The following is a 24,266-nucleotide window of genomic DNA, read 5'->3' on the forward strand; positions in this document are numbered from 1 at the left end:
ATAAATGCCTCGGACAGTACCGTAGAGAATTTACTACTTATTTCATTTGCAGCTCGTGTCCCCTTGGTTTTATTTATCAGATTATATTGCGGTGTTCCAGACAAAGGAACATATTCTACCTTTATGTAAGAGAACTCACGGAAACTACAGTGAATCATTATCTGCGTAAGATAGGCCATACAACATAACACACAAATGCATCCTATTTTAGTGAAATTTTTTAAACGAGCAAGTATTCTTGATCATTTAATTGGTCGAGGGACTGAGGAAACTATGGGACGCCTGCATCCCTAATGGGACCCTATTCCCAATGTAGTGCACAACTTTTAATCAGTGCCCTATATGGGGAATAGGGTACCATTTGGGAGACAACCAACAGAGTCAGAAGAACTGGGGTAAAGAGCTCTCTTTATGTCGCTAATCTGTGTAGTTAAATCCAACTGTCACAGTGCCAGTGTAGCCTGCCACATTTCATTGTGCCATATGTTAGATGAACAGAGCTGTTTGTGGCTGGGGAAGAAAATAAATGGCTAACTACTGCTGTGTAACGATAGCACCATATGTTGAGGCCTATAGATGGCCCCAGAAAATGCTTCCTATCGCTCTACAAGTTTGAGCAGGAAAACATTTCTGTTGCCTTTCTAAGAAATCTTCTAAGATTTCTTTCAAAATGTAAATATGCTGATACACTGGATTAATACCAGAATATTTTCAGTCTTAATCGTATGAAAATGTGGTTCCAAGACAAAGAGAACGATAATATACACCGGAAAATGTTTTGTAATGACTTTTAATCATTCAGTCTTTAATATGATATGACTCATTAAGTCTTTAATATGATAGCTTTATGTTAGGGTCGCTCAGTTTTTTGGGCTGGTTATTATGGCTACGGTAATCGGCCTGTGTAATAGTATCCTTTAATTGCTACTGGTGCAGTGAGGGAGAGCCTGTCAGAGCAAAACACAGCATGCTGTGAGTGGCTGACTGTGTCCCAAATGACACCCTATTGCCTATGTAGTGCACAACTTTTGACCCGTGCCCATAGGGCTCTGTTCAAAAGTAGTGCACTATATAGGTAATAGGATGTCATCTGGGATGCATACGCTATCTACTAACTCCACGTTCACCAGATTGCTTCAAGATGTGGAGACAGCCAGGCACCACGTGGCCAAGGGCCAAGGGCCACTCTGTGACCTAGAGTGACGTTCTTCTGACTGATCAAAGTTACATTGTCTACCACTCCCTCAGTGAGGCAAGGTATGTTGGTCTAATGAACATGTAGATGATAGAGAAAGATAGCAACCACCATCTTCCCTCAGTGAGGCAAGGTACATAATTCTTAGGGTTTTATCAGCACTTCAGTTCCAACTTTTCAAACCAAAAGTCTTGTGTATATAATCCTGTGTGGCTCAGATGGTAGAGCATGGCGCTTGCAATGCCAGGTTTGTGGGTTCGATTCCCACTGGGGACTAGTAAGAAAAAAGTATGAAAATGTATGAACTCACTATTCTAAGTTGCTCTGGATAAGAATGTCTGCTAAATTATAAATGTATAATCAAGGTATAGTGCAACTTTTAAGTGAGTTGATACACAGCCTCTGCAGTGCAGAAGAACCCGTGGTGAGTCTCTATGTCTGTTCTTTACGAAAGGCCAAGCTCACTGAAGCCAGCCACAGGCAGGGGCGCTGGGCCCTTCTTGGGCGCTGGGGCCATCTTCTTCCCCCCCTTGGACTGCTCGGGCCTGGTGAGCCGACTGTGGTTGAGCATGGTGAAGAACTGGAACCTCTCGCCCATCTTCAGGGGGTTGGTCAGCATGTCATAGCCCTGGATCAACTGGGCCCTTGTGGACGGGTCTGCACAGTTCCTCAGCAGCACCTGAAGACACAACATTGCAATTAGACAAAGATAATTGAGTGGAGGGCAACGTAAAAGTAAAATACCAAGATATCTTGAAAGCCCCGATTGGCAGTTGAAAACCATGAGCTTCCACTTAACTTAATGCTTTGACAGAAACTGATACAGATGCAAGCGGTTTGTTATGATTGTTTATATAGTGGTCACCTTAGCCCCATGTACAAAAAAGGGGAACAGGGAAGTGTGCACACAGGGTTCCTACTCACCTGTAAGCGTGTATCGATTCCCATATTTTTCAGGAAGTCTTTCTGAGAGACAGGGCCCATGCAGGCCACCGTAGCTCCAGCCATCCTCCTCAGGTAACTGTAGTCCACATCAGCAGTCAGGTCAGCAGAGCCAGGCGAGGCTAGGACATCATGGAGCTTATGACCTTTAAAACCCTGGGGGTGGGGGACAGGTGGTGTTTTGATGTTATGACAGAAATGGTAGACATGACTACTACGAACTACTACAGTTCATTATTTGTGTATCGTTACATTTTCATTTGATTTAATTCATTTGTTAAAAAATTACATTGATCTGAAATCATTTCCTTTTTCATACCAAATCAGGTCTCTCCTCTCATGAGCAACGATTGATAACATTTTCATCTAGTTACATAAATGTGAGCCTGCCTGAAACATGGTTGCCTTGTTAACCTCTTGAAGCTAGGGGGCACTATTTTTATTTTTGGAAAAATAACGTTCCCAAAGTAAACGATTATGATAGAAAACACTCTAAAGTTTCCAAAACTGTAAAAATATTGTCTGTGAGTATTACAGAACTGATATTGCAGGCGAAAGCCTGAGAAAAATCCAATCAGGAAGTTACTCTTATTTTGAAAGCTCTGTGTTCCTATGCATCCCTATTGACCATTGAAAGGGATATCAACGAGATTCCTTTTTTCTATGGCTTCCCTAAGGTGTCTACATTTTTTAGACATAGTTTCAGGCCTTTATTTTGAAGAATGAGCGTGAACGACCACATTACGTAAGTGGTCAGGTGGGGGCTCTCAGAGTGATTTTTGCGCAAAAGAGAGAGTCGGCCATTGTTTCCCCCGGTCCTAGTGAAAAGCCAACTGTCCCGGTTGATATATTATCGAATAGATATTTGAAAAACACCTTGAGGATTGATTATAAAAAACGTTTGCCATGTTTCTGTCGACATTATTGATATAATTTGGAGTTTTTGTCTGTGTTGTCGTGACCGCTATTTCCGGTGGATTCCTGGGCATAACGCACCAAACTAACGGAGGTATTTGGATATAAAAGATATCTTTATGGAACAAAAGGAACATTTGCTGTCTAACTGGGAGTCTCGTGAGTGAAAATATCCGATGATCATCAAAGGTAAACGGTTAATTTGATTGCTTTTCTGATTTTCGAGCCAAGCTTCCTGATGCTAAGTGTACATAATGCTATGCTAGGCTATAGATAAACTTACACAAATGCTTGTATTGCTTTCGCTGTAAAGCATAATTTCAAAATCTGAGACGACAGGGTGATAAACAAAAGGCTAAGCTGTGTTTTGCTATATTTCACTTGTGATTTCATGAATATTAATATTTTCTAGAAATATTTTTTGACTGTTGCGCTATGCTATTCAGCGTTGCTGATGGCAAATATACCGGATCCGGGATGGGTAGTTCTTTAACAGATGGAGTTCTGTGATTCCCTGTCTTTTGAAGGAGGGGGTCGCTTGCTTGACCCCCCCCCCCCCTTTTCATCACACACATCAGTGAGTCCCAGAGCCGGGGAGCCAGGCAGGGAGAGCCCCCCCCCCCCCTCTTAATAGGGGCCAGATGGGGCTGGGTTAGGGTGTAGCCCCAGGAACAGAACTGGAGGGTAGTTGACCCTGATTTCCGTGTGCCACCAGCAAAGGGCAAGAGAGGCATGTCGACTTCCTGCATCTGTTTCCTTGTAGCTGAGGCTCACTCGGCTAATCACTTTACCACACACACACACCGTATTAAAACCAGCTGATAAACGGGCCACGTTGGAGACATGATGACACTCACTCTGAACGTGTCCATCTTGGTCCCGTCGTGCCCGTAGTCAGCTATCAGTGCAGCACCCCCATCCTCGGTGATCCGATTGGCTAGGCGCTGGACGATGACCCCTCCCTCCGGGCAGACCTCCACGTGCCGTCTCTTTTCATCTGCCTAGGAGGTAAGGGGTTTCAGAACAAAAACAAGAGCGGCTCTGCTTACCTGTCTGGGTGAAGCAGGGGCCTGAGCACACACATCAGCAATCATACATGACTTTGCTTCCAATTCATCTCCACTTAGCAGCACTGGCTCTAAGCCCCAAGGCATCACAAAACCAGGAGGGGTTAGCTTTGGTGGGTTAGGATAGATCCCAAATGGCACCCTATTCCCTCTATAGTGCATTACTTTTGATCAGAGCCCCATTGGGCCCGGTCAAAAGTAGTGCACTATAAAGGGAATGGGGTGCAATTTGGGAAATACCCTTAGACTATCAGGTAACACATGTTGGGACATATATGGGGAAAAAATAGACTAAAGTGGAGTATTAAAACCTATAGGCCTGTCTACTTGTAATTGAAAACCCCATTAGACCACAGAGATGACAGAGCAACAGATAAGATTATGTAGGGCTTTTAACTGGCGAGCGCAGAGAGAACAGTTAACAAACTCTACTACAGTATGTGGAACCCGGGATACACAGACAGTCAGGCAGGGGCAGCAGCCATTAGCCAGGATTTAAAACCAGTAAGGGGGTTTCACCCAAGTTCACTCATGATGTAAGGCTTTGGCAGGCTGTTCAAAGCCCCTGCACTCTTCCAGTGAGGCCAGATCAAATAGGTTGGTACTGTATATACTGCAGAACCACTGGTAATAAAAACCAGATGCTGCACAGATGTTCAAACTTTTAAGGAAAAAGGAGTTTGTCGAGCAATTTGACTGTGTTTGTGTCAATGTAGGCTTCAGCAAAGATATAACTGTTTTCAATCTAGGAGACATCCATTCACATTGAACATCAGCGATAGATACATTTTGATGAGTCCGATAAAATGCTTACAATCATTTTTATTTGAATCTTTCAACTGATACATACATACAAACTAAACGTGATAAGATTTTTTCTTTGTTTTTAAAGATGGTCTGAGTTAAGCATCAACACGCAGCACTCACCTGTATGAGTTGAGTAGAGGCCAGAGTGGGAGCTGGCACTATGACAAGCCTCAGCTTGCCTGGCTCATCTGGGTCAATATCCACCATCACCTCCCTCCAGCCCTTCTCTGTTCCCTGGGCCCACATCACAATCAATGCACAACACAATGGGATCAAATGGTAATTACAATAACATTTTCTTAATTCTTTGTGATCTGCTATCAAGATCTATATGTATAATCAAAACAGCTGGTGAAGTAAATGTACCTGGAATTTGTGGATGGGTAAGGCATCAAAGAACTCATGAGCGAGGTAGATGCTGAAGCCTGTTTGAAATAAAAAATGACAATAAATAGGACTAATAGTAGATAGAATAAAAACTGTACCAGAGGCACAGAACAAGTTAGAGGAAAAACAAAAAGAAATGGAGAAACTTATTCATGAAAGATCAAGTGTAATATATTATAAAAAATAAAGCAAACTGGATGGAACACGGGGAAAAATGCACCAAATATATTTTTTTAATCTTCAACATAAAAATGCTACCAAAAATATTTTACTGAAACTTCTGACAAATTATGGAGTCACCCATGATTCAAAAGATACACTGCTCAAAAAAATAAAGGGAACACTTAAACAACACAATGTAACTCCAAGTCAATCACACTTCTGTGAAATCAAACTGTCCACTTAGGAAGCAACACTGATTGACAATAAATTTCACCTGCTGTTGTGCAAATGCAATAGACAACAGGTGGAAATGATAGGCAATTAGCAAGACACCCCCAATAAAGGAGTGGTTCTGCAGGTGGTAACCACAGACCACTTCTCAGTTCCTATGCTTCCTGGCTGATGTTTTGGTCACTTTTGAATGCTGGCGGTGCTTTCACTCTAGTGAAAGCATGAGATAGAGTCTACAACCCACACAAGTGGCTCAGGTTGTGCAGCTCATCCAGGATGGCACATCAATGTGAGCTGTGGCAAGAAGGTTTGCTGTGTCTGTCAGCGTAGTGTCCAGAGCATGGAGGCACTACCAGGAGACAGGCCAGTACATCAGGAGACGTGGAGGAGGCCGTAGGAGGGCAACACCCCAGCAGCAGGACCGCTACCTCCGCCTTTGTGCAAGGAGGAGCAGGAGGAGCACTGCCAGAGCCCTGCAAAATGACCTCCAGCAGGCCACAAATGTGCATGTGTCTGCTCAAACAGTCAGAAACAGACTCCATGAAGGTGGTATGAAGGCCCGACATCCACAGGTGGGGGTTGTGCTTACAGCCCAACACCGTGCAGGACGTTTGGCATTTGCCAGAGAACACCAAGATTGGCAAATTGGCCACTGGAGCCCTGTGCTCTTCACAGATGAAAACAGGTTCACACTGAGCATGTGACAGACGTGACAGAGTCTGGAGACGCCGTGGAGAACGTTCTGCTGCCTGCAACATCCTCCAGCATGACCGGTTTGGCGGTGGGTCAGTCATGGTGTGGGGTGGCATTTCTTTGTGGGGCCGCACAGCCCTCCATGTGCTCGCCAGAGGTAGCCTTACTGCCATTAGGTACAGAGATGAGATCCTCAGACGCCTTGTGAGACCATATGCTGGTGCGGTTGGCCCTGGGTTCCTCCTAATGCAAGACAATGCTAGACCTCATGTGACTGGAGTGTGTCAGCAGTTCCTGCAAGAGGAAGGCACTGATGCTATGGACTGGCCCGCCCGTTCCCCAGACCTGAATCCAATTGAGCACATCTGGGACATCATGTCTCGCTCCATCCACTAACACCACGTTGCACCACAGACTGTCCATGAGTTGGTGGATGCTTTAGTCCAGGTCTGGGAGGAGATCCCTCAGGAGACCATCCGCCACCTCATCAGGAGCATGCCCAGACATTGTAGGGAGATCATACAGGCACGTGGAGGCCACACACACTACTGAGCCTCATTTTGACTTGTTTTAAGGACATTACATCAAAGTTGGATCGGCCTGTAGTGTGGTTTTCCACTTTAATGTTGAGTGTGACTCCAAATCCAGACCTCCATGGGTTGATACATTTTATTTCCATTGATAATTTGTGTGATTTTGTTGTCAGCACATTCAACTATGTAAAGAAAAAAAGTATTTAATAAGAATATTTCATTCATTCAGATCTAGGATGTGTTATTTTAGTGTTCCCTTTATTTTTTTGAGCAGTGTATTTTGAAAGAGGAAGCAATTTTAAGCACGTTTTCACTTCAGTCTCCTCCATCTTCACTAACCGATGTTAACTGTCAGGATTTTTTTCTATTAATTATGTAAAATTAACAGCTGTACAGAAAGACTCATGTGAAGGCCAAATCACAGAGGAGGAACTTCTTGACACAATTAAAGCCTTTAAGTCTGGGAAAACTCCAGGGTTGGATGGCATACGAGTGGAGGTATACCAAATATTTTTTTGATATACTCAGAGGACAGTTATTAGCATGTTTTAACAACTCCTACAAAAATAATACTCAAGAAGGTGTGTTTTCATTATTTCTGAAACAGGATCCAAGTGGTAAATAAAAAGATCTAGTCCACTTAAAAAATTGGAGGCCCCTTACACTTTAGTGTAAGAATTAGCGCATAGAATAAAAAAAGTATTGTCGGATATTATTCACCCTAATCAGACAGGTTTTTTACAGGGACGATACATTGGAGATAATATAAGACAAGTACTGGAAACAATAGAACACTATGAAAAATATTGGAAACCTGGCCTGGTATTCATAGCTGACTTTGAAAAGGCTTTTGATAAAGTACGACTGGAATTTATATATAAATGCCTGGAATATTTCTCTTATAAAATAGGTTAAAGTTATGTATAGTAACCTTAGGGGTAAAATAGTAAATAATGGCTACTTCTCTGAAATTATTTAGACTGTCAAGACGAGTAAAACAAGGTTGTCCACTATCGGCATATCTATTTATTATGGCCATCGAAAGGTTAGCTATTAAAATCAGATCCAACAATCTTAAGGGGTTAGAAATCAAGGGCTTAAAAACAAAGTTGTCATTGTACGCTGATTCATGCTTTCTTTTAAATCCACTATTTGGATCCCTCCACAGCCTCATAAAGGATCTAGATACTTTTTCTAACCTCTCTGGATTACAACCAAATTATGGTAAGTGTATATTATGTATTGGATCACAAAAACATTGTACTTTAACATTGCTGTGTAGTTTACCAATAAAAAGGTCTGTCGGTGATGTGGACATACTCGGTATACATATCCCGAAAGAAAGAAATTATCTTACTACAATATATTTGAATAAAAAGTTAGCAAAAATATATAACACTTTGCTACCATGGAAAGTAAAATACCTGTCTATTTGTGGAAAAATCCCCCTGATTAACTCTTAAATCATATCCCAGTTTACTAATTTACTTATGGTTTTGCCTACACCTAGCGACCAGTTTTATAAATTATATGAGCAAAATATAGAATGGCCTTTCCCCCTTTATTCAGATTACAACCTCATTTCCGGTTATTTGAAAATGAAATAATCTCCAAAATATCGCTATTTTTAAAACAAGCCATAGAAAATTGGTTTCAATTTCAGTTTAATCCACCAGAAAAGATAGAACAAATATTACAACATATGTTGTGGTTAAACTCAAATACACTAATTGATTAAAAAATATATATTCCCCCCCCCCAAAATAAATAAACAGGTATAATCTTTGTAAAGGATATCAATAGGACTGGTGGAGTTACAGTCAAATCTAACAAATATACAGTTGAAGAAGTCGGGAGTTTACATACACCTTAGCCAAATACATGTAAACTCAGTTTTTCACAATTCCTGACATAATCAGAGTAAAAATTCCCTGTCTTAGGTCAGTTAGGATCACCACTATATTTTAGGAATGTGAAATTTCAGAATAATAGTAGAGAGAATGATTTATTTCAGCTTTGATTTCTTTCATCACATTCCCACTGGGTCAGAAGTTTACATACACTCAATTAGTATTTAGTAGCATTGCCTTTAAATTGTTTATTAACTTGGGTCAAACATTTCGGTTGGCCTTCCACAAGCTTCACACAATAAGTTGGGTGACTTTTGGCCCATTCCTCTGTACAGAGGTGGTGTAACTGAATCAGGTTTGTAGGCCTCCTTGCTCCCACGCGCTTTTTCAATTCTGCCCGCAAATTTTCTATAGGATTGAGGTCAGGGCTTTGTGATGGCCACTCCAATACCTTGACTTTGTTGTCCTTAAGCCATTTTGCCACAACTTTGAAAGTATTCTTGGGGTCATTGTAGCCTAGTGGTTAGAGCGTTGGACTAGTAACCGGAAGTTGCGAGTTCAAACCCCCGAGCTGACAAGGTACAAATCTGTCGTTCTGCCCCTGAACAGGCAGTTAACCCACTGTTCCCAGGCCGTCATTGAAAATAAGAATGTGTTCTTAACTGACTTGCCTGGTTAAATAAAGGTAAAATAAATTTAAAAAACTAAAAAAATAGTCCATTTGGAAGACCCATGTGCGACCAAGCTTTAACTTCCTGACTGATGTCTTGAGATGTTGCTTCAATATATCCACATAATTTTCCTACCTCATGATGCCATCTATTTTGCGAAGTGCACCAGTCCCTCCTGCAGCAAAGCACCCCCAAAACATGATGCTGCCACCCCCGCGCTTCACGGTTGGGATGGTGTTCTTCAGCTTGCAAGCCTCCCCCTTTTTCCTCCAAACATAATGATGGTCATTCTGTCCAAACAGTTATGTTTTTGTTTCATCAGACCAGAGGACATTTCTCCAAAAAGCACAATCTTTGTCCCCATGTGCAGTTGCAAACCGTAGATTGGCTTTTTATGGAGGTTTTGGAGCAGTGGCTTCTTCCTTGCTGAGCGGCATTTGAGCTTATGTCGATATAGGACTCGTTTTTACTGTGGATATAGATACTTTTGTACCTGTTTCCTCCAGCATCTTCACAAGGTCCTTTGCTGTTGTTCTGGGATTAATTTGCACTTTTCGCACCAAAGTACATTCATCTCTAGGAGACAGAACATGTCTCCTTCCTGAGCAGTATGACGGCTGCGTGGTCCCATGATGTTTATACTTGCGTACTATTGTTTGTACAGATGAACGTGGTACCTTCAGGTGTTTGGAAATTGCTCCAAAGGATGAACCAGGCTTGTGAAGGTCTACAATTTTTCTTCTGAGGTCTTAGCTGATTTCCTTTGATTTGCCCATGATGTCAAGCAAAGAGGCACTGAGTTTGAAGGTAGGCATTGAAATACATCCACAGTTGCACCTCCAATTGACATTACATTTACATTTAAGTCATTTAGCAGACGCTCTTATCCAGAGCGACTTACAAATTGGTGCATTCACCTTATGACATCCAGTGGAACAGTAGTGCATCTAAATCTTTTAAGGGGGAGGGGGGGTGAGAGGGATTACTTTATCCTATCCTAGGTATTCCTTAAAGAGGTGGGGTTTCAGGTGTCTCCGGAAGGTGGTGATTGACTCCGCTGTCCTGGCGTCGTGAGGGAGTTTGTTCCACCATTGGGGGGCCAGAGCAGCGAACAGTTTTGACTGGGCTGAGCGGGAACTGTACTTCCTCAGTGGTAGGGAGGCGAGCAGGCCAGAGGTGGATGAACGCAGTGCCCTTGTTTGGGTGTAGGGCCTGATCAGAGCCTGGAGGTACTGAGGTGCCGTTCCCCTCACAGCTCCGTAGGCAAGCACCATGGTCTTGTAGCGGATGCGAGCTTCAACTGGAAGCCAGTGGAGGGAGCGGAGGAGCGGGGTGACGTGAGAGAACTTGGGAAGGTTGAACACCAGACGGGCTGCGGCGTTCTGGATGAGTTGTAGGGGTTTAATGGCACAGGCAGGGAGCCCAGCCAACAGCGAGTTGCAGTAATCCAGACGGGAGATGACAAGTGCCTGGATTAGGACCTGCGCCGCTTCCTGTGTGAGGCAGGGTCGTACTCTGCGGATGTTGTAGAGCATGAACCTACAGGAACGGGCCACCGCCTTGATGTTAGTTGAGAACGACAGGGTGTTGTCCAGGATCACGCCAAGGTTCTTAGCGCTCTGGGAGGAGGACACAATGGAGTTGTCAACCGTGATGGCGAGATCATGGAACGGGCAGTCCTTCCCGGGAGGAAGAGCAGCTCCGTCTTGCCGAGGTTCAGCTTGAGGTGGTGATCCGTCATCCACACTGATATGTCTGCCAGACATGCAGAGATGCGATTCGCCACCTGGTCATCAGAAGGGGAAAGGAGAAGATTAATTGTGTGTCGTCTGCATAGCAATGATAGGAGAGACCATGTGAGGTTATGACAGAGCCAAGTGACTTGGTGTATAGCGAGAATAGGAGAGGGCCTAGAACAGAGCCCTGGGGGACACCAGTGGTGAGAGCACGTGGTGTGGAGACGGATTCTCGCCACGCCACCTGGTAGGAGCGACCTGTCAGGTAGGACGCAATCCAAGCGTGGGCCGCGCCGGAGATGCCCAACTCGGAGAGGGTGGAGAGGAGGATCTGATGGTTCACAGTATCGAAGGCAGCCGATAGGTCTAGAAGGATGAGAGCAGAGGAGAGAGAGTTAGCTTTAGCAGTGCGGAGCGCCTCCGTGATACAGAGAAGAGCAGTCTCAGTTGAATGACTAGTCTTGAAACCTGACTGATTTGGATCAAGAAGGTCATTCTGAGAGAGATAGCGGGAGAGCTGGCCAAGGACGGCACGTTCAAGAGTTTTGGAGAGAAAAGAAAGAAGGGATACTGGTCTGTAGTTGTGGTGTAGAAAAAACCTGTAGTGTAGGTTTTTTCAGAAGGGGTGCAACTCTCGCTCTCTTGAAGACGGAAGGGACGTAGCCAGCGGTCAGGGATGAGTTGATGAGCGAGGTGAGGTAAGGGAGAAGGTCTCCGGAAATGGTCTGGAGAAGAGAGGAGGGGATAGGGTCAAGCGGGCAGGTTGTTGGGCGGCCGGCCGTCACAAGACGCGAGATTTCATCTGGAGAGAGAGGGGAGAAAGAGGTCAGAGCACAGGGTAGGGCAGTGTGAGCAGAACCAGCGGTGTCGTTTGACTTAGCAAACGAGGATCGGATGTCGTCGACCTTCTTTTCAAAATGGTTGACGAAGTCATCTGCAGAGAGGGAGGAAGGGGGGGAGAGGGAGGAGGATTCAGGAGGGAGGAGAAGGTTGCAAAGAGCTTCCTAGGGTTAGAGGCAGATGCTTGGAATTTAGAGTGGTAGAAAGTGGCTTTAGCAGCAGAGAGAGAAGAGGAAAATGTAGAGAGGAGGGAGTGAAAGGATGTCAGGTCCGCAGGGAGGCGAGTTTTCCTCCATTTCCGCTCGGCTGCCCGGAGCCCTGTTCTGTGAGCTCGCAATGAGTCGTCGAGCCACGGAGCGGGAGGGGAGGACCGAGCCGGCCTGGAGGATAGGGGACATAGAGAGTCAAAGGATGCAGAAAGGGAGGAGAGGAGGGTTGAGGAGGCAGAATCAGGAGATAGGTTGGAGAAGGTTTGAGCAGAGGGAAGAGATGATAGGATGGAAGAGGAGAGAGTAGCGGGGGAGAGAGAGCGAAGGTTGGGACGGCGCGATACCATCCGAGTAGGGGCAGTGTGGGAAGTGTTGGATGAGAGCGAGAGGGAAAAGGATACAAGGTAGTGGTCGGAGACTTGGAGGGAGTTGCAACGAGGTTAGTGGAAGAACAGCATCTAGTAAAGATGAGGTCGAGCGTATTTCCTGCCTTGTGAGTAGGGGGAAGGTGAGAGGGTGAGGTCAAAAGAGGAGAGGAGTGGAAAGAAGGAGGCAGAGAGGAATGAGTCAAAGGTAGACGTGGGGAGGTTAAAGTCGCCCAGAACTGTGAGAGGTGAGCCGTCCTCAGGAAAGGAGTTTATCAAGGCATCAAGCTCATTGATGAACTCTCCGAGGGAACCTGGAGGGCGATAAATGATAAGGATGTTATGCTTGAAAGGGCTGGTAACTGTGACAGCATGGAATTCAAAGGAGGCGATAGACAGATGGGTAAGGGGAGAAAGAGAGAATGACCACTTGGGAGAGATGAGGATCCCGGTGCCACCACCCCGCTGACCAGAAGCTCTCGGGTGTGCGAGAACACGTGGGCAGACGAAGAGAGAGCAGTAGGAGTAGCAGTGTTGTCTGTGGTGATCCATGTTTCCGTCAGTGCCAAGAAGTCGAGGACTGGAGGGAGGCATAGGCTGAGATGAACTCTGCCTTGTTGGCCGCAGATCGGCAGTTCCAGAGGCTACCGGAGACCTGGAACTCCACGTGGGTCGTGCGCGCTGGGACCACCAGATTAGGGTGGCCGCGGCCACGCGGTGTGGAGCGTTTGTATGGTCTGTGCAGAGAGGAGAGAACAGGGATAGACAGACACATAGTTGACAGGCTACACAAGAGGCTAAGCTAATGCAAAGGAGATTGGAATGACAAGTGGACTACACGTCTCGAGTGTTCAGAAAGTTAAGCTTACGTAGCAAGAATCTTATTGACTAAAATTATTAAAATGATACAGTACTGCTGAAGTAGGCTAGCTGGCAGAGGCTGCGTTGTTGACTATGTAGGCTAGCTGGCATTGGCTGTGTTGTTGACACTACACTAATCAAGTCGTTCCGTTGAGTGTAATAGTTTCCTATCAGAAGCTTCTGAAGCCATGGCATCATTTTCTGGAATTTTCCAAGCTGTTTAAAGGCACAGTCAACTTAGTGTATGTAAACTTCTGACCCACTGGAATTGTGATACAGTGAATTAAAAGTGAAATAATCTGTCTGGAAACAATTGTTGGAAAAATGACTTGTGTCATGCACAAAGTAAATGTCCTAACCTACTGCCAAAACTATAGTTTGTTAACAAGAAATTTGTGGAGTGGTTGAAAAATGAGTTTTAATGACTCCAACATAAGTGCATGTAAACTTCCGACCTCAACTGTATATGGAAATGTCTGCTCTACCCAAAATTACAACCAACTAATTGCAGAATTACTGCAAAAATGGAAGAGGCAAGTGGAAGGGGAAAAAAGTAAGGAACTTGTCTGTCTGAACTTGTCTGTCTGAACTTGTCTGGCCCTGCATTGAAGACCAACATTTGTTAAAGAAATGTGACAAATAAAAAAGTATACGAGTTTCATTTAAGGACTAAAAATAATTGACAGCTGTGCCATATAAATTGCAAAATAGTTGGGAAGAGATTCCCGATGTACCGATTCCATGGCACATTGTTTATGAACTTATATGCAAAACAATGCCGGATTCTAAACTCATAATTTTTCAATTAAAATTATTATTCAAAATTATTGCAACCAATAGAATGTTATATATTGTGGGGATACAACCATCCCAGTTCTGCAGATTTTCCTGCGAAGACAAAATCATTTGATTATTTGTTTTGGTACTGTCCTTGTGTAGCTTTTTATTGGTTGCAGGTCCAGAAATGGTTGAAGATGTGGAGCTAACTCTGCAGATAGCACTACTGGGTGATTTGAAAAGTCATAGTCAATCAATCAATATATATAATAATACATTTACCTGGAGCTAACTCTGCAGATAGCACTACTGGGTGATTTGAAAAGTCATAGTCAATCAATATATATAATAATACATTTACCTGGAGCTAACTCTGCAGATAGCACTACTGGGTGATTTGAAAAGTCATAGTCAATCAATCAATATATATAATAATACATTTACCTGGAGCTAACTCTGCAGATAGCACTACTGGGTGATTTGAAAAGTCATAGTCAATCAATATATATAATAATACATTTACCTGGAGCTAACTCTGCAGATAGCACTACTGGGTGATTTGAAAAGTCATAGTCAATCAATATATATAATAATACATTTACCTGGAGCTAACTCTGCAGATAGCACTACTGGGTGATTTGAAAAGTCATAGTCAATCAATATATATAATAATACATTTACCTGGAGCTAACTCTGCAGATAGCACTACTGGGTGATTTGAAAAGTCATAGTCAATCAATATATATAATAATACATTTACCTGGAGCTAACTCTGCAGATAGCACTACTGGGTGATTTGAAAAGTCATAGTCAATCAATCAATATATATAATAATACATTTACCTGGAGCTAACTCTGCAGATAGCACTACTGGGTGATTTGAAAAGTCATAGTCAATCAATATATATAATAATACATTTACCTGGAGCTAACTCTGCAGATAGCACTACTGGGTGATTTGAAAAGTCATAGTCAATCAATATATATAATAATACATTTACCTGGAGCTAACTCTGCAGATAGCACTACTGGGTGATTTGAAAAGTCATAGTCAATCCATCAATATATATAATAATACATTTACCTGGAGCTAACTCTGCAGATAGCACTACTGGGTGATTTGAAAAGTCATAGTCAATCAATCAATATATATAATAATACATTTACCTGGAGCTAACTCTGCAGATAGCACTACTGGGTGATTTGAAAAGTCATAGTCAATCAATCAATATATATAATAATACATTTACCTGGAGCTAACTCTGCAGATAGCACTACTGGGTGATTTGAAAAGTCACAGTCAATCAATCAATATATATAATAATACATTTACCTGGAGCTAACTCTGCAGATAGCACTACTGGGTGATTTGAAAAGTCATAGTCAATCAATCAATATATATAATAATACATTTACCTGGAGCTAACTCTGCAGATAGCACTACTGGGTGATTTGAAAAGTCATAGTCAATCAATCAATATATATAATAATACATTTACCTGGAGCTAACTCTGCAGATAGCACTACTGGGTGATTTGAAAAGTCATAGTCAATCAATATATATAATAATACATTTACCTGGAGCTAACTCTGCAGATAGCACTACTGGGTGATTTGAAAAGTCATAGTCAATCAATATATATAATAATACATTTACCTGGAGCTAACTCTGCAGATAGCACTACTGGGTGATTTGAAAAGTCATAGTCAATCAATATATATAATAATACATTTACCTGGAGCTAACTCTGCAGATAGCACTACTGGGTGATTTGAAAAGTCATAGTCAATCAATCAATATATATAATAATACATTTACCTGGAGCTAACTCTGCAGATAGCACTACTGGGTGATTTGAAAAGTCATAGTCAATCAATATATATAATAATACATTTACCTGGAGCTAACTCTGCAAATAGCACTACTGGGTGATTTGAAAAGTCATAGTCAATCAATATATATAATAATACATTTACCTGGAGCTAACTCTGCAGATAGCACTACTGGGTGATTTGAAAAGTCATAGTCAATCCATCAATATATATAATAATACATTTACCTGGAGCTAACTCTGCAGATAGCACTACTGGGTGATTTGAAAAGTCATAGTCAATCAATCAATATATATAATAATACATTTACCTGGAGCTAACTCTGCAGATAGCACTACTGGGTGATTTGAAAAGTCATAGTCAATCAATCAATATATATAATAATACATTTACCTGGAGCTAACTCTGCAGATAGCACTACTGGGTGATTTGAAAAGTCACAGTCAATCAATCAATATATATAATAATACATTTACCTGGAGCTAACTCTGCAGATAGCACTACTGGGTGATTTGAAAAGTCATAGTCAATCAATCAATATATATAATAATACATTTACCTGGAGCTAACTCTGCAGATAGCACTACTGGGTGATTTGAAAAGTCATAGTCAATCAATCAATATATATAATAATACATTTACCTGGAGCTAACTCTGCAGATAGCACTACTGGGTGATTTGAAAAGTCATAGTCAATCAATATATATAATAATACATTTACCTGGAGCTAACTCTGCAGATAGCACTACTGGGTGATTTGAAAAGTCATAGTCAATCAATATATATAATAATACATTTACCTGGAGCTAACTCTGCAGATAGCACTACTGGGTGATTTGAAAAGTCATAGTCAATCAATCAATATATATAATAATACATTTACCTGGAGCTAACTCTGCAGATAGCACTACTGGGTGATTTGAAAAGTCATAGTCAATCAATATATATAATAATACATTTACCTGGAGCTAACTCTGCAGATAGCACTACTGGGTGATTTGAAAAGTCATAGTCAATCAATATATATAATAATACATTTACCTGGAGCTAACTCTGCAGATAGCACTACTGGGTGATTTGAAAAGTCATAGTCAATCCATCAATATATATAATAATACATTTACCTGGAGCTAACTCTGCAGATAGCACTACTGGGTGATTTGAAAAGTCATAGTCAATCAATCAATATATATAATAATACATTTACCTGGAGCTAACTCTGCAGATAGCACTACTGGGTGATTTGAAAAGTCATAGTCAATCAATCAATATATATAATAATACATTTACCTGGAGCTAACTCTGCAGATAGCACTACTGGGTGATTTGAAAAGTCACAGTCAATCAATCAATATATATAATAATACATTTACCTGGAGCTAACTCTGCAGATAGCACTACTGGGTGATTTGAAAAGTCATAGTCAATCAATCAATATATATAATAATACATTTACCTGGAGCTAACTCTGCAGATAGCACTACTGGGTGATTTGAAAAGTCATAGTCAATCAATCAATATATATAATAATACATTTACCTGGAGCTAACTCTGCAGATAGCACTACTGGGTGATTTGAAAAGTCATAGTCAATCAATATATATAATAATACATTTACCTGGAGCTAACTCTGCAGATAGCACTACTGGGTGATTTGAAAAGTCATAGTCAATCAATATATATAATAATACATTTACCTGGAGCTAACTCTGCAGATAGCACTACTGGGTGATTTGAAAAGTCATAGTCAATCAATATATATAATAATACATTTACCTGGAGCTAACTCTGCAGATAGCACTACTGGGTGATTTGAAAAGTCATAGTCAATCAATCAATATATATAATAATACATTTACCTGGAGCTAACTCTGCAGATAGCACTACTGGGTGATTTGAAAAGTCATAGTCAATCAATATATATAATAATACATTTACCTGGAGCTAACTCTGCAAATAGCACTACTGGGTGATTTGAAAAGTCATAGTCAATCAATATATATAATAATAAATTTACCTGGAGCTAACTCTGCAGATAGCACTACTGGGTGATTTGAAAAGTCATAGTCAATCCATCAATATATATAATAATACATTTACCTGGAGCTAACTCTGCAGATAGCACTACTGGGTGATTTGAAAAGTCATAGTCAATCAATCAATATATATAATAATACATTTACCTGGAGCTAACTCTGCAGATAGCACTACTGGGTGATTTGAAAAGTCATAGTCAATCAATCAATATATATAATAATACATTTACCTGGAGCTAACTCTGCAGATAGCACTACTGGGTGATTTGAAAAGTCACAGTCAATCAATCAATATATATAATAATACATTTACCTGGAGCTAACTCTGCAGATAGCACTACTGGGTGATTTGAAAAGTCATAGTCAATCAATCAATATATATAATAATACATTTACCTGGAGCTAACTCTGCAGATAGCACTACTGGGTGATTTGAAAAGTCATAGTCAATCAATCAATATATATAATAATACATTTACCTGGAGCTAACTCTGCAGATAGCACTACTGGGTGATTTGAAAAGTCATAGTCAATCAATATATATAATAATACATTTACCTGGAGCTAACTCTGCAGATAGCACTACTGGGTGATTTGAAAAGTCATAGTCAATCAATCAATATATATAATAATACATTTACCTGGAGCTAACTCTGCAGATAGCACTACTGGGTGATTTGAAAAGTCATAGTCAATCCATCAATAATACTTTTAGCAAAAAAAGTGTATCTATAATTTACAATCTATAGAAACTATGAGAATAGAAAGGTTCAGAACATTGTGAAACATCACAGAACAGTGGAAAAATATATGGCAAATAGAAATAAAAAATGGATGGATGGGAGGGGTTGAGTGGAGCTGAAGGGTGGGATTAAAAACAACAAGAAAACTAATATCAAATCTGCTGTGTCTGTAAAATGTATATGGGTTCGGAACTTTTGTGAAACAGTAGTTAAAAATATATGGCAAAGTAGAAATACTGGATGGGATTCGGAGATGGATGGGAAGGGTTGATGGTAGCTGAAGGATGGGATTAAAAACCAACCAAACATAACTGTTGCATTGTTTCCGTAAAATGTATATAGTATGTATAAGCTGGAAGTAGAAGCCTCAGTGTTGTTGTCCATTAGTTTACTCCAATTGGGAGAGGGGTGGTAGGGTTAGGTTAAATAATAAAGGAAAATATATATATTTTTAAATATACACAGTACCAGTCAAAAGTGTGGACACACCTACTCATTCAAGGGTTTTTCTTTATTTGTACTAGTTCCTACATTGTAGAATAATAGTGAAGAAATAAAAACTATGAAATAACACATATGGAATCATGTAGTAACCAAACAAGTGTTAAACAAAACAAAATATTTTATATTTGAAATTCTTAAAAGTAGCCACCCTTTGCCTTGATGACAGCTTTGCGCACTCTTGGCATTTCCTCAACCAGCTTCATGAGGTAGTCACCTGGAATGCATTTCAATTAACAAGTGTGCCTTGTTAAAAGTTAATTTGTAGAGCTTCTTTCCTTCTTAATGCGTTGAGCAAATCAGTTTTGTTGTGACATGGTAGGGGTGGTATACAGAAGATAGCCCTATTTAGTAAAAGACCAAGTCCATATTATGGCAAGAACAGCTCAAATAAACTAAGAGAAACGACAGTCCATCATTACTTTAAGACATGAAGGTCAGTCAATGCGGAAAATTTCAAGAACTTTGAAAGTTTCTTCAAGTGCAGTCGCAAAAACCATCAAGCGCTATGATGAAACTGGTACTCATGAGGACCACCACAGGAAAGGAAGACCCAGAGTTACCTCTGCTGCAGAGGATAAGTTCATTAGAGTTACTAGCCTCAGATTGAAGCCCAAATAAATGCTTCATAGAGTTCAAGCAACAGACATTGTGAATCATGCCTTCATGGTCAAATTGCTGCAAAGAAAACACTACTAAAAGACAACAATTAGAAGAAGAGACATGCTTGGGCCAAGAAACAAGAACAATGTGTGGTTCCCACTGTGAAGCATGGAAGAGGAAGTGAGATGGTGCTTTGCTGGTAACACTGTCTGTGATTTATTCAGAATTCAAGGCACACTTAACCAGCATTGCTACCACAGCATTCTCCAGCAATACGCCATCCCATTTGGTTTGCACCTAGTGGGACTATCACAGGACAATGACCCAACACACCTCCAGGCTGTGTAAGGGCTATTTGACCAAGGAGAGTTATGGAGTGCTGCATCAGATGACCTGGCCTCCACAATCACCCGACCTCAACCCAATTGAGATGGTTTGTAAGTTGGACCGCAGAGTGAAGGAAAAGCAGTCAACAAGTGCTCAGCATATGTGGGAACTCCATCAGGACTGTTGGAAAAGCATTCCAGGTGAAGCTGGTTGAGAGAATGCCAAGCGTGCGCAAAGCTGTCATCAAGGTAAAGGGTGGCTGCTTTGAAGAATCTAAAATTAAAAAATGATATTGATTTGTTAACACTTTTTTGGTTACTACATGATATATGTGTATTTCATAGTTTTGATGTCTTTACTATTATTCTACAATGTAGAAAATAGTTTGTTTTTTTAAACAACAACCCTGGAATGAATAGGTGTCTGCAAACTTTTGACTGGTACTATATATATATATATATATAGATTTACAAAAATATATATGGGTGATTGGAAATTATAGAGAATTACATTGATGGAATCTACAATCTATCTGCACTATTAAAGCTGATCAACCCCCTTAAACATTTTTCAATAATAATAACCCCCCCTCCCAATTTTTTATTTATTTTTTATTCTAGATTATTACCTCTGGGGACATCATCCAGGTTGCGGTACCAGGAGATGGGGAGGCCTGTGGTGGTGGTTCCATGGCGGTACACAGGCTCATCCTCGCTGGCTGACACCTGGCTCTGGTCTCCTGTTAGACACTGGGCCTGGACCTGGCTCAGCTTAGGACTCACCTCCACCAGGTGCACTGAGACTGCAGCCCCACCCAGGGCCCCACGCAGCTGACTGAAAACCTGAACAACACAGACACAGGGAGACAAACAGACAGGGTGTAGTTTAGTTCATTGGATCCTGGATTATGACTCACTGGTCTGAGTTTAAATGTCCTGATAAAATCCATGATGAGATTCAGGACAGGTTGTGACTGTCTAAAATCACGAGAAATATTTTGATTAAAAAAACAAGAACATTTCAATATATAACAGGCAAAATGGGGAAATGGCTCCCTCTACTGATCATAGATTGAACTGACATGTATACTGTGTACACGTTCAACATTTTTGCCATTTAGTAAGATTTAGCAGCCCTGGACTGGACATACATACTCTGAGAATGTCATTGGCTAAGGAGCCTCTTCCTGGTCCAAACTCCACTAACTGGAAGCGACTGGGCTTCCCTGCTCCCATCCACTCACTCAAACACCAGATCCCCAGCAACTACAAGCAGAGAAGGGAGGAGCTCAAACCATTATCATCACTCAGGGCATTGGGACTGGAACAACATCAAGAGACTTGAACATCAAGAGACTGTTGATTGTGTATATGCATACTTATCTACTACACAACAATACATACATGTATTAAAATGTTGTTCTGGATAAATGCTTACCTCCCCAAATATCTGACTAATTTCTGGTGATGTGATGAAATCTCCATCTGGCCCAAGCATATCATTCTGCACATAATAGCCCTGGAACATGAAATAGAGCACTTCATCTCTGAAGCAAACATTTCTATAGAGTAATAGCATAGTCTGACGGGTTTCTTTACTACAGTTGAAGTCGGAAGTTTATATACACCTTAGCCAAATACATTTAAACTCAGTTTTTCACAATTCCTGACATTTAATCAGAGTAAAATTTCCCTGTCGTAGATCAGTTAGGATCACCACTATATTTTAAGAATGTGAAATGTCAGAGTAATAGTAGAGAGAATGATTTATTTCAGCTTTGATTTCTTTCATTACATTCCCAGTGGGTCAGAAGTTTACACATACTCAATTAGTATTTGGTAGCATTGCCTTCACATTGTTTAACTTGGGTCAAACTTTTCATTTAGCCTTCCACCAGGTTTCCACAATAAGTTGGGTGAATTTTGGCCCATTCCTCCTGACAGAGGTGGTGAAACTGAGTCAGGTTTGTAGGCCTCCTTGCTCGCACACTCTTTTTCAATTCTCCCCACAAATGTTCTATAGGGTTGAGGTCAGGGCCTTGTGATGGCCACACCAATACCTTGACTTTGTTGTCCTAAGCCATTTTGCCACAACTTTAGAAGTATGCTTGGGGTAATTGTCCATTTGGAAGACCCATTTACGACCAAGCTTTAACTTCCTGACTGATGTCTTGAAATGTTGCTTCAATATATCCACATAATTTTTCTACCTCATGATGCCATCTATTTTGTGAAGTGCATCACTCCCTCCTGCTGCAAAGCACCCCCAAAACATGATGCTGCCACCCCCGTGCTTCACGGTTGGGATGGTGTTCTTCAGCTTGCAAGCGGCCCCCTTTTTCCTCCAAACATAACAATGGTCATTATGGCCAAACAGTTCTATTTTTGTTTCATCAGACTAGAGGATATTTCTCCAAAAAGTACGATCTTTGTCCCCATGTGCAGTTGCAAACCGTAGTCTGGCTTTTTATGGCAGTTTTGGAGCAGTGGCTTCTTCCTTGCTGAGCGGCCTTTCAGGTTATGTCGATTTTTGGACTTGTTTTACTGTGGATAGATACTTTTGTACCTGTTTCCTCCAGCATCTTCACAAGGTCCTTTGCTGTTGTTCTGGGATTGATTAGCACTTTTCGTCACCAAAGTACATTCATCTCTAGGAGACAGAACGTGTCTCCTTCCTGAGCGGTATGACGGCTGCATGGTCCCATTGTGTTTATACTTGCTTACTATTGTTTGTACAGATGAACGTGGTACCTTCAGGCATTTGGAAATTGCTCCCAAGGATGAACCAGACTTGTGGAGGTCTGCAATTTTTTTTCTGAGGTCTTGGCTGATTTCTTTTGATTATCGCATGATGTCAAGCAAAGAGGCACTGAGTTTGAAGGTAGGCCTTGAAATACATTCACAGTTACACCTCCAATTGACTCAAATGATGTCAATTAGTTTATCAGAAGCTTCTAAAGCCATGACATAATTTTCTGGAATTTTCCAAGCTGTTTAAAGGCACAGTCAACTTAGTGTACGTAAACTTCTGACCCACTGGAATTGTGATAAGTTATTTCACTTATAATTCACTCTGTCTGTAAACAATTGTTGGAAAAATTACTTGTGCCACGCACCGACTTGCGTAGTTTGTTAACAAGAAATGTGTGGAGTGGTTGACAAACGAGTTTTAATGACTCCAACCTAAGTGTATGTAGACTTCCGACTTCAACTGTATGTATGTATGTATGTATGTACGTGTGTAACTAGTAGTTACCATGACTGGGTTGGTAAGAACCTCTCTCATGTACTCTGCCACTGAGATAGGACCTGTGGCTTTGATCTTGGAGGTTAGGTGTCTGAGCATCGAGTTTCCTGGCATTGGTTTCTCTGCTGAGTTGCTTGAGAAACTTTGGCTCTGTGCCACGCTCCATGATCTAACTATAGAGTAGAAGACGTAAACAATAGAGCATATTAAATATAATTCGCTTAACTATCTGACGGCCAGACATAGACTAAATAAAGAAATCGCCCTTACCAAATAATGGTGGTGGACAAGGGCGGACAAGGACTCCTCTTAATCTCTGCAGTGCTCGAACAGTCCTCATTGAGACAGCAAGCTAGCTACAACAGTCAATAGTCAAACAATTCCCTACTGTAACTGTACTTCCCAGAAATTGTCATCAAGTCTGAATTTCACAGCAGGTGCTCGTGTTATCAAGTTAGCTATCTATCTAACGAAGATCGATAGCTGCACATGTAGCATGAGAGACAACTGAAAGCACAATCTCGAGGATCAGCTAAAGTGAACTCGTTTCATAAATACAATAACATGTCAAACTCTAGTTCATCTTTATATGACTGACTTTGGCAGATAATGTATTAATTACTCAAAGAACTCATTGAACATATTCAACAATCTAACTACCTACATTTGTGTGCAAGTACATCCGCCTTCTTACGGCAACAACAATTATGATTGGACAATTAACTAGTCGTGTAGT

General features: G+C 41.3%; 1 protein-coding gene across 1 annotated transcript; it reads right to left on the bottom strand.

Moving 5' to 3' along the window:
* Nucleotides 1–774: 774 nt before the first annotated feature.
* Nucleotides 775–24,242, bottom strand: ndufaf7 (NADH:ubiquinone oxidoreductase complex assembly factor 7). The gene is made up of 10 exons (XM_029652162.2): nucleotides 23,801–24,242; nucleotides 23,540–23,703; nucleotides 21,722–21,802; nucleotides 21,439–21,549; nucleotides 20,913–21,126; nucleotides 5,293–5,351; nucleotides 5,047–5,160; nucleotides 3,910–4,053; nucleotides 2,120–2,293; nucleotides 775–1,874 (listed from the first exon to the last, which is right to left on the bottom strand). The coding sequence occupies exons 1-10, from the start codon at nucleotides 23,868–23,870 to the stop codon at nucleotides 1,641–1,643; spliced, it is 1,365 nt and encodes a 454-aa protein (XP_029508022.2). The 5' UTR covers nucleotides 23,871–24,242; the 3' UTR covers nucleotides 775–1,640.
* Between the last annotated feature and the right edge of the window lie 24 nt (nucleotides 24,243–24,266).

Source organism: Oncorhynchus nerka, linkage group LG24 (genome assembly GCF_034236695.1).
Source record: "Oncorhynchus nerka isolate Pitt River linkage group LG24, Oner_Uvic_2.0, whole genome shotgun sequence".
NCBI classification, from domain to species: Eukaryota; Metazoa; Chordata; class Actinopteri; order Salmoniformes; family Salmonidae; genus Oncorhynchus; species Oncorhynchus nerka.

What these genes read in the sequence shown, in the direction of transcription:
- ndufaf7 (XM_029652162.2), bottom strand. Translation starts at nt 23,870, where the DNA reads ATGAGGACTGTTCGAGCACTGCAGAGATTAAGAGGAGTCCTTGTCCGC. An exon ending in TTGTCCACCACCATTATTTG is followed by an intron (nt 23,704 to 23,800) that starts GTAAGGGCGATT and finishes TCTACTCTATAG; the next exon opens with TTAGATCATGGAGCGTGGCA. An exon ending in CCTCTACTCAACTCATACAG is followed by an intron (nt 4,054 to 5,046) that starts GTGAGTGCTGCG and finishes CTTACCTCCTAG; the next exon opens with GCAGATGAAAAGAGACGGCA.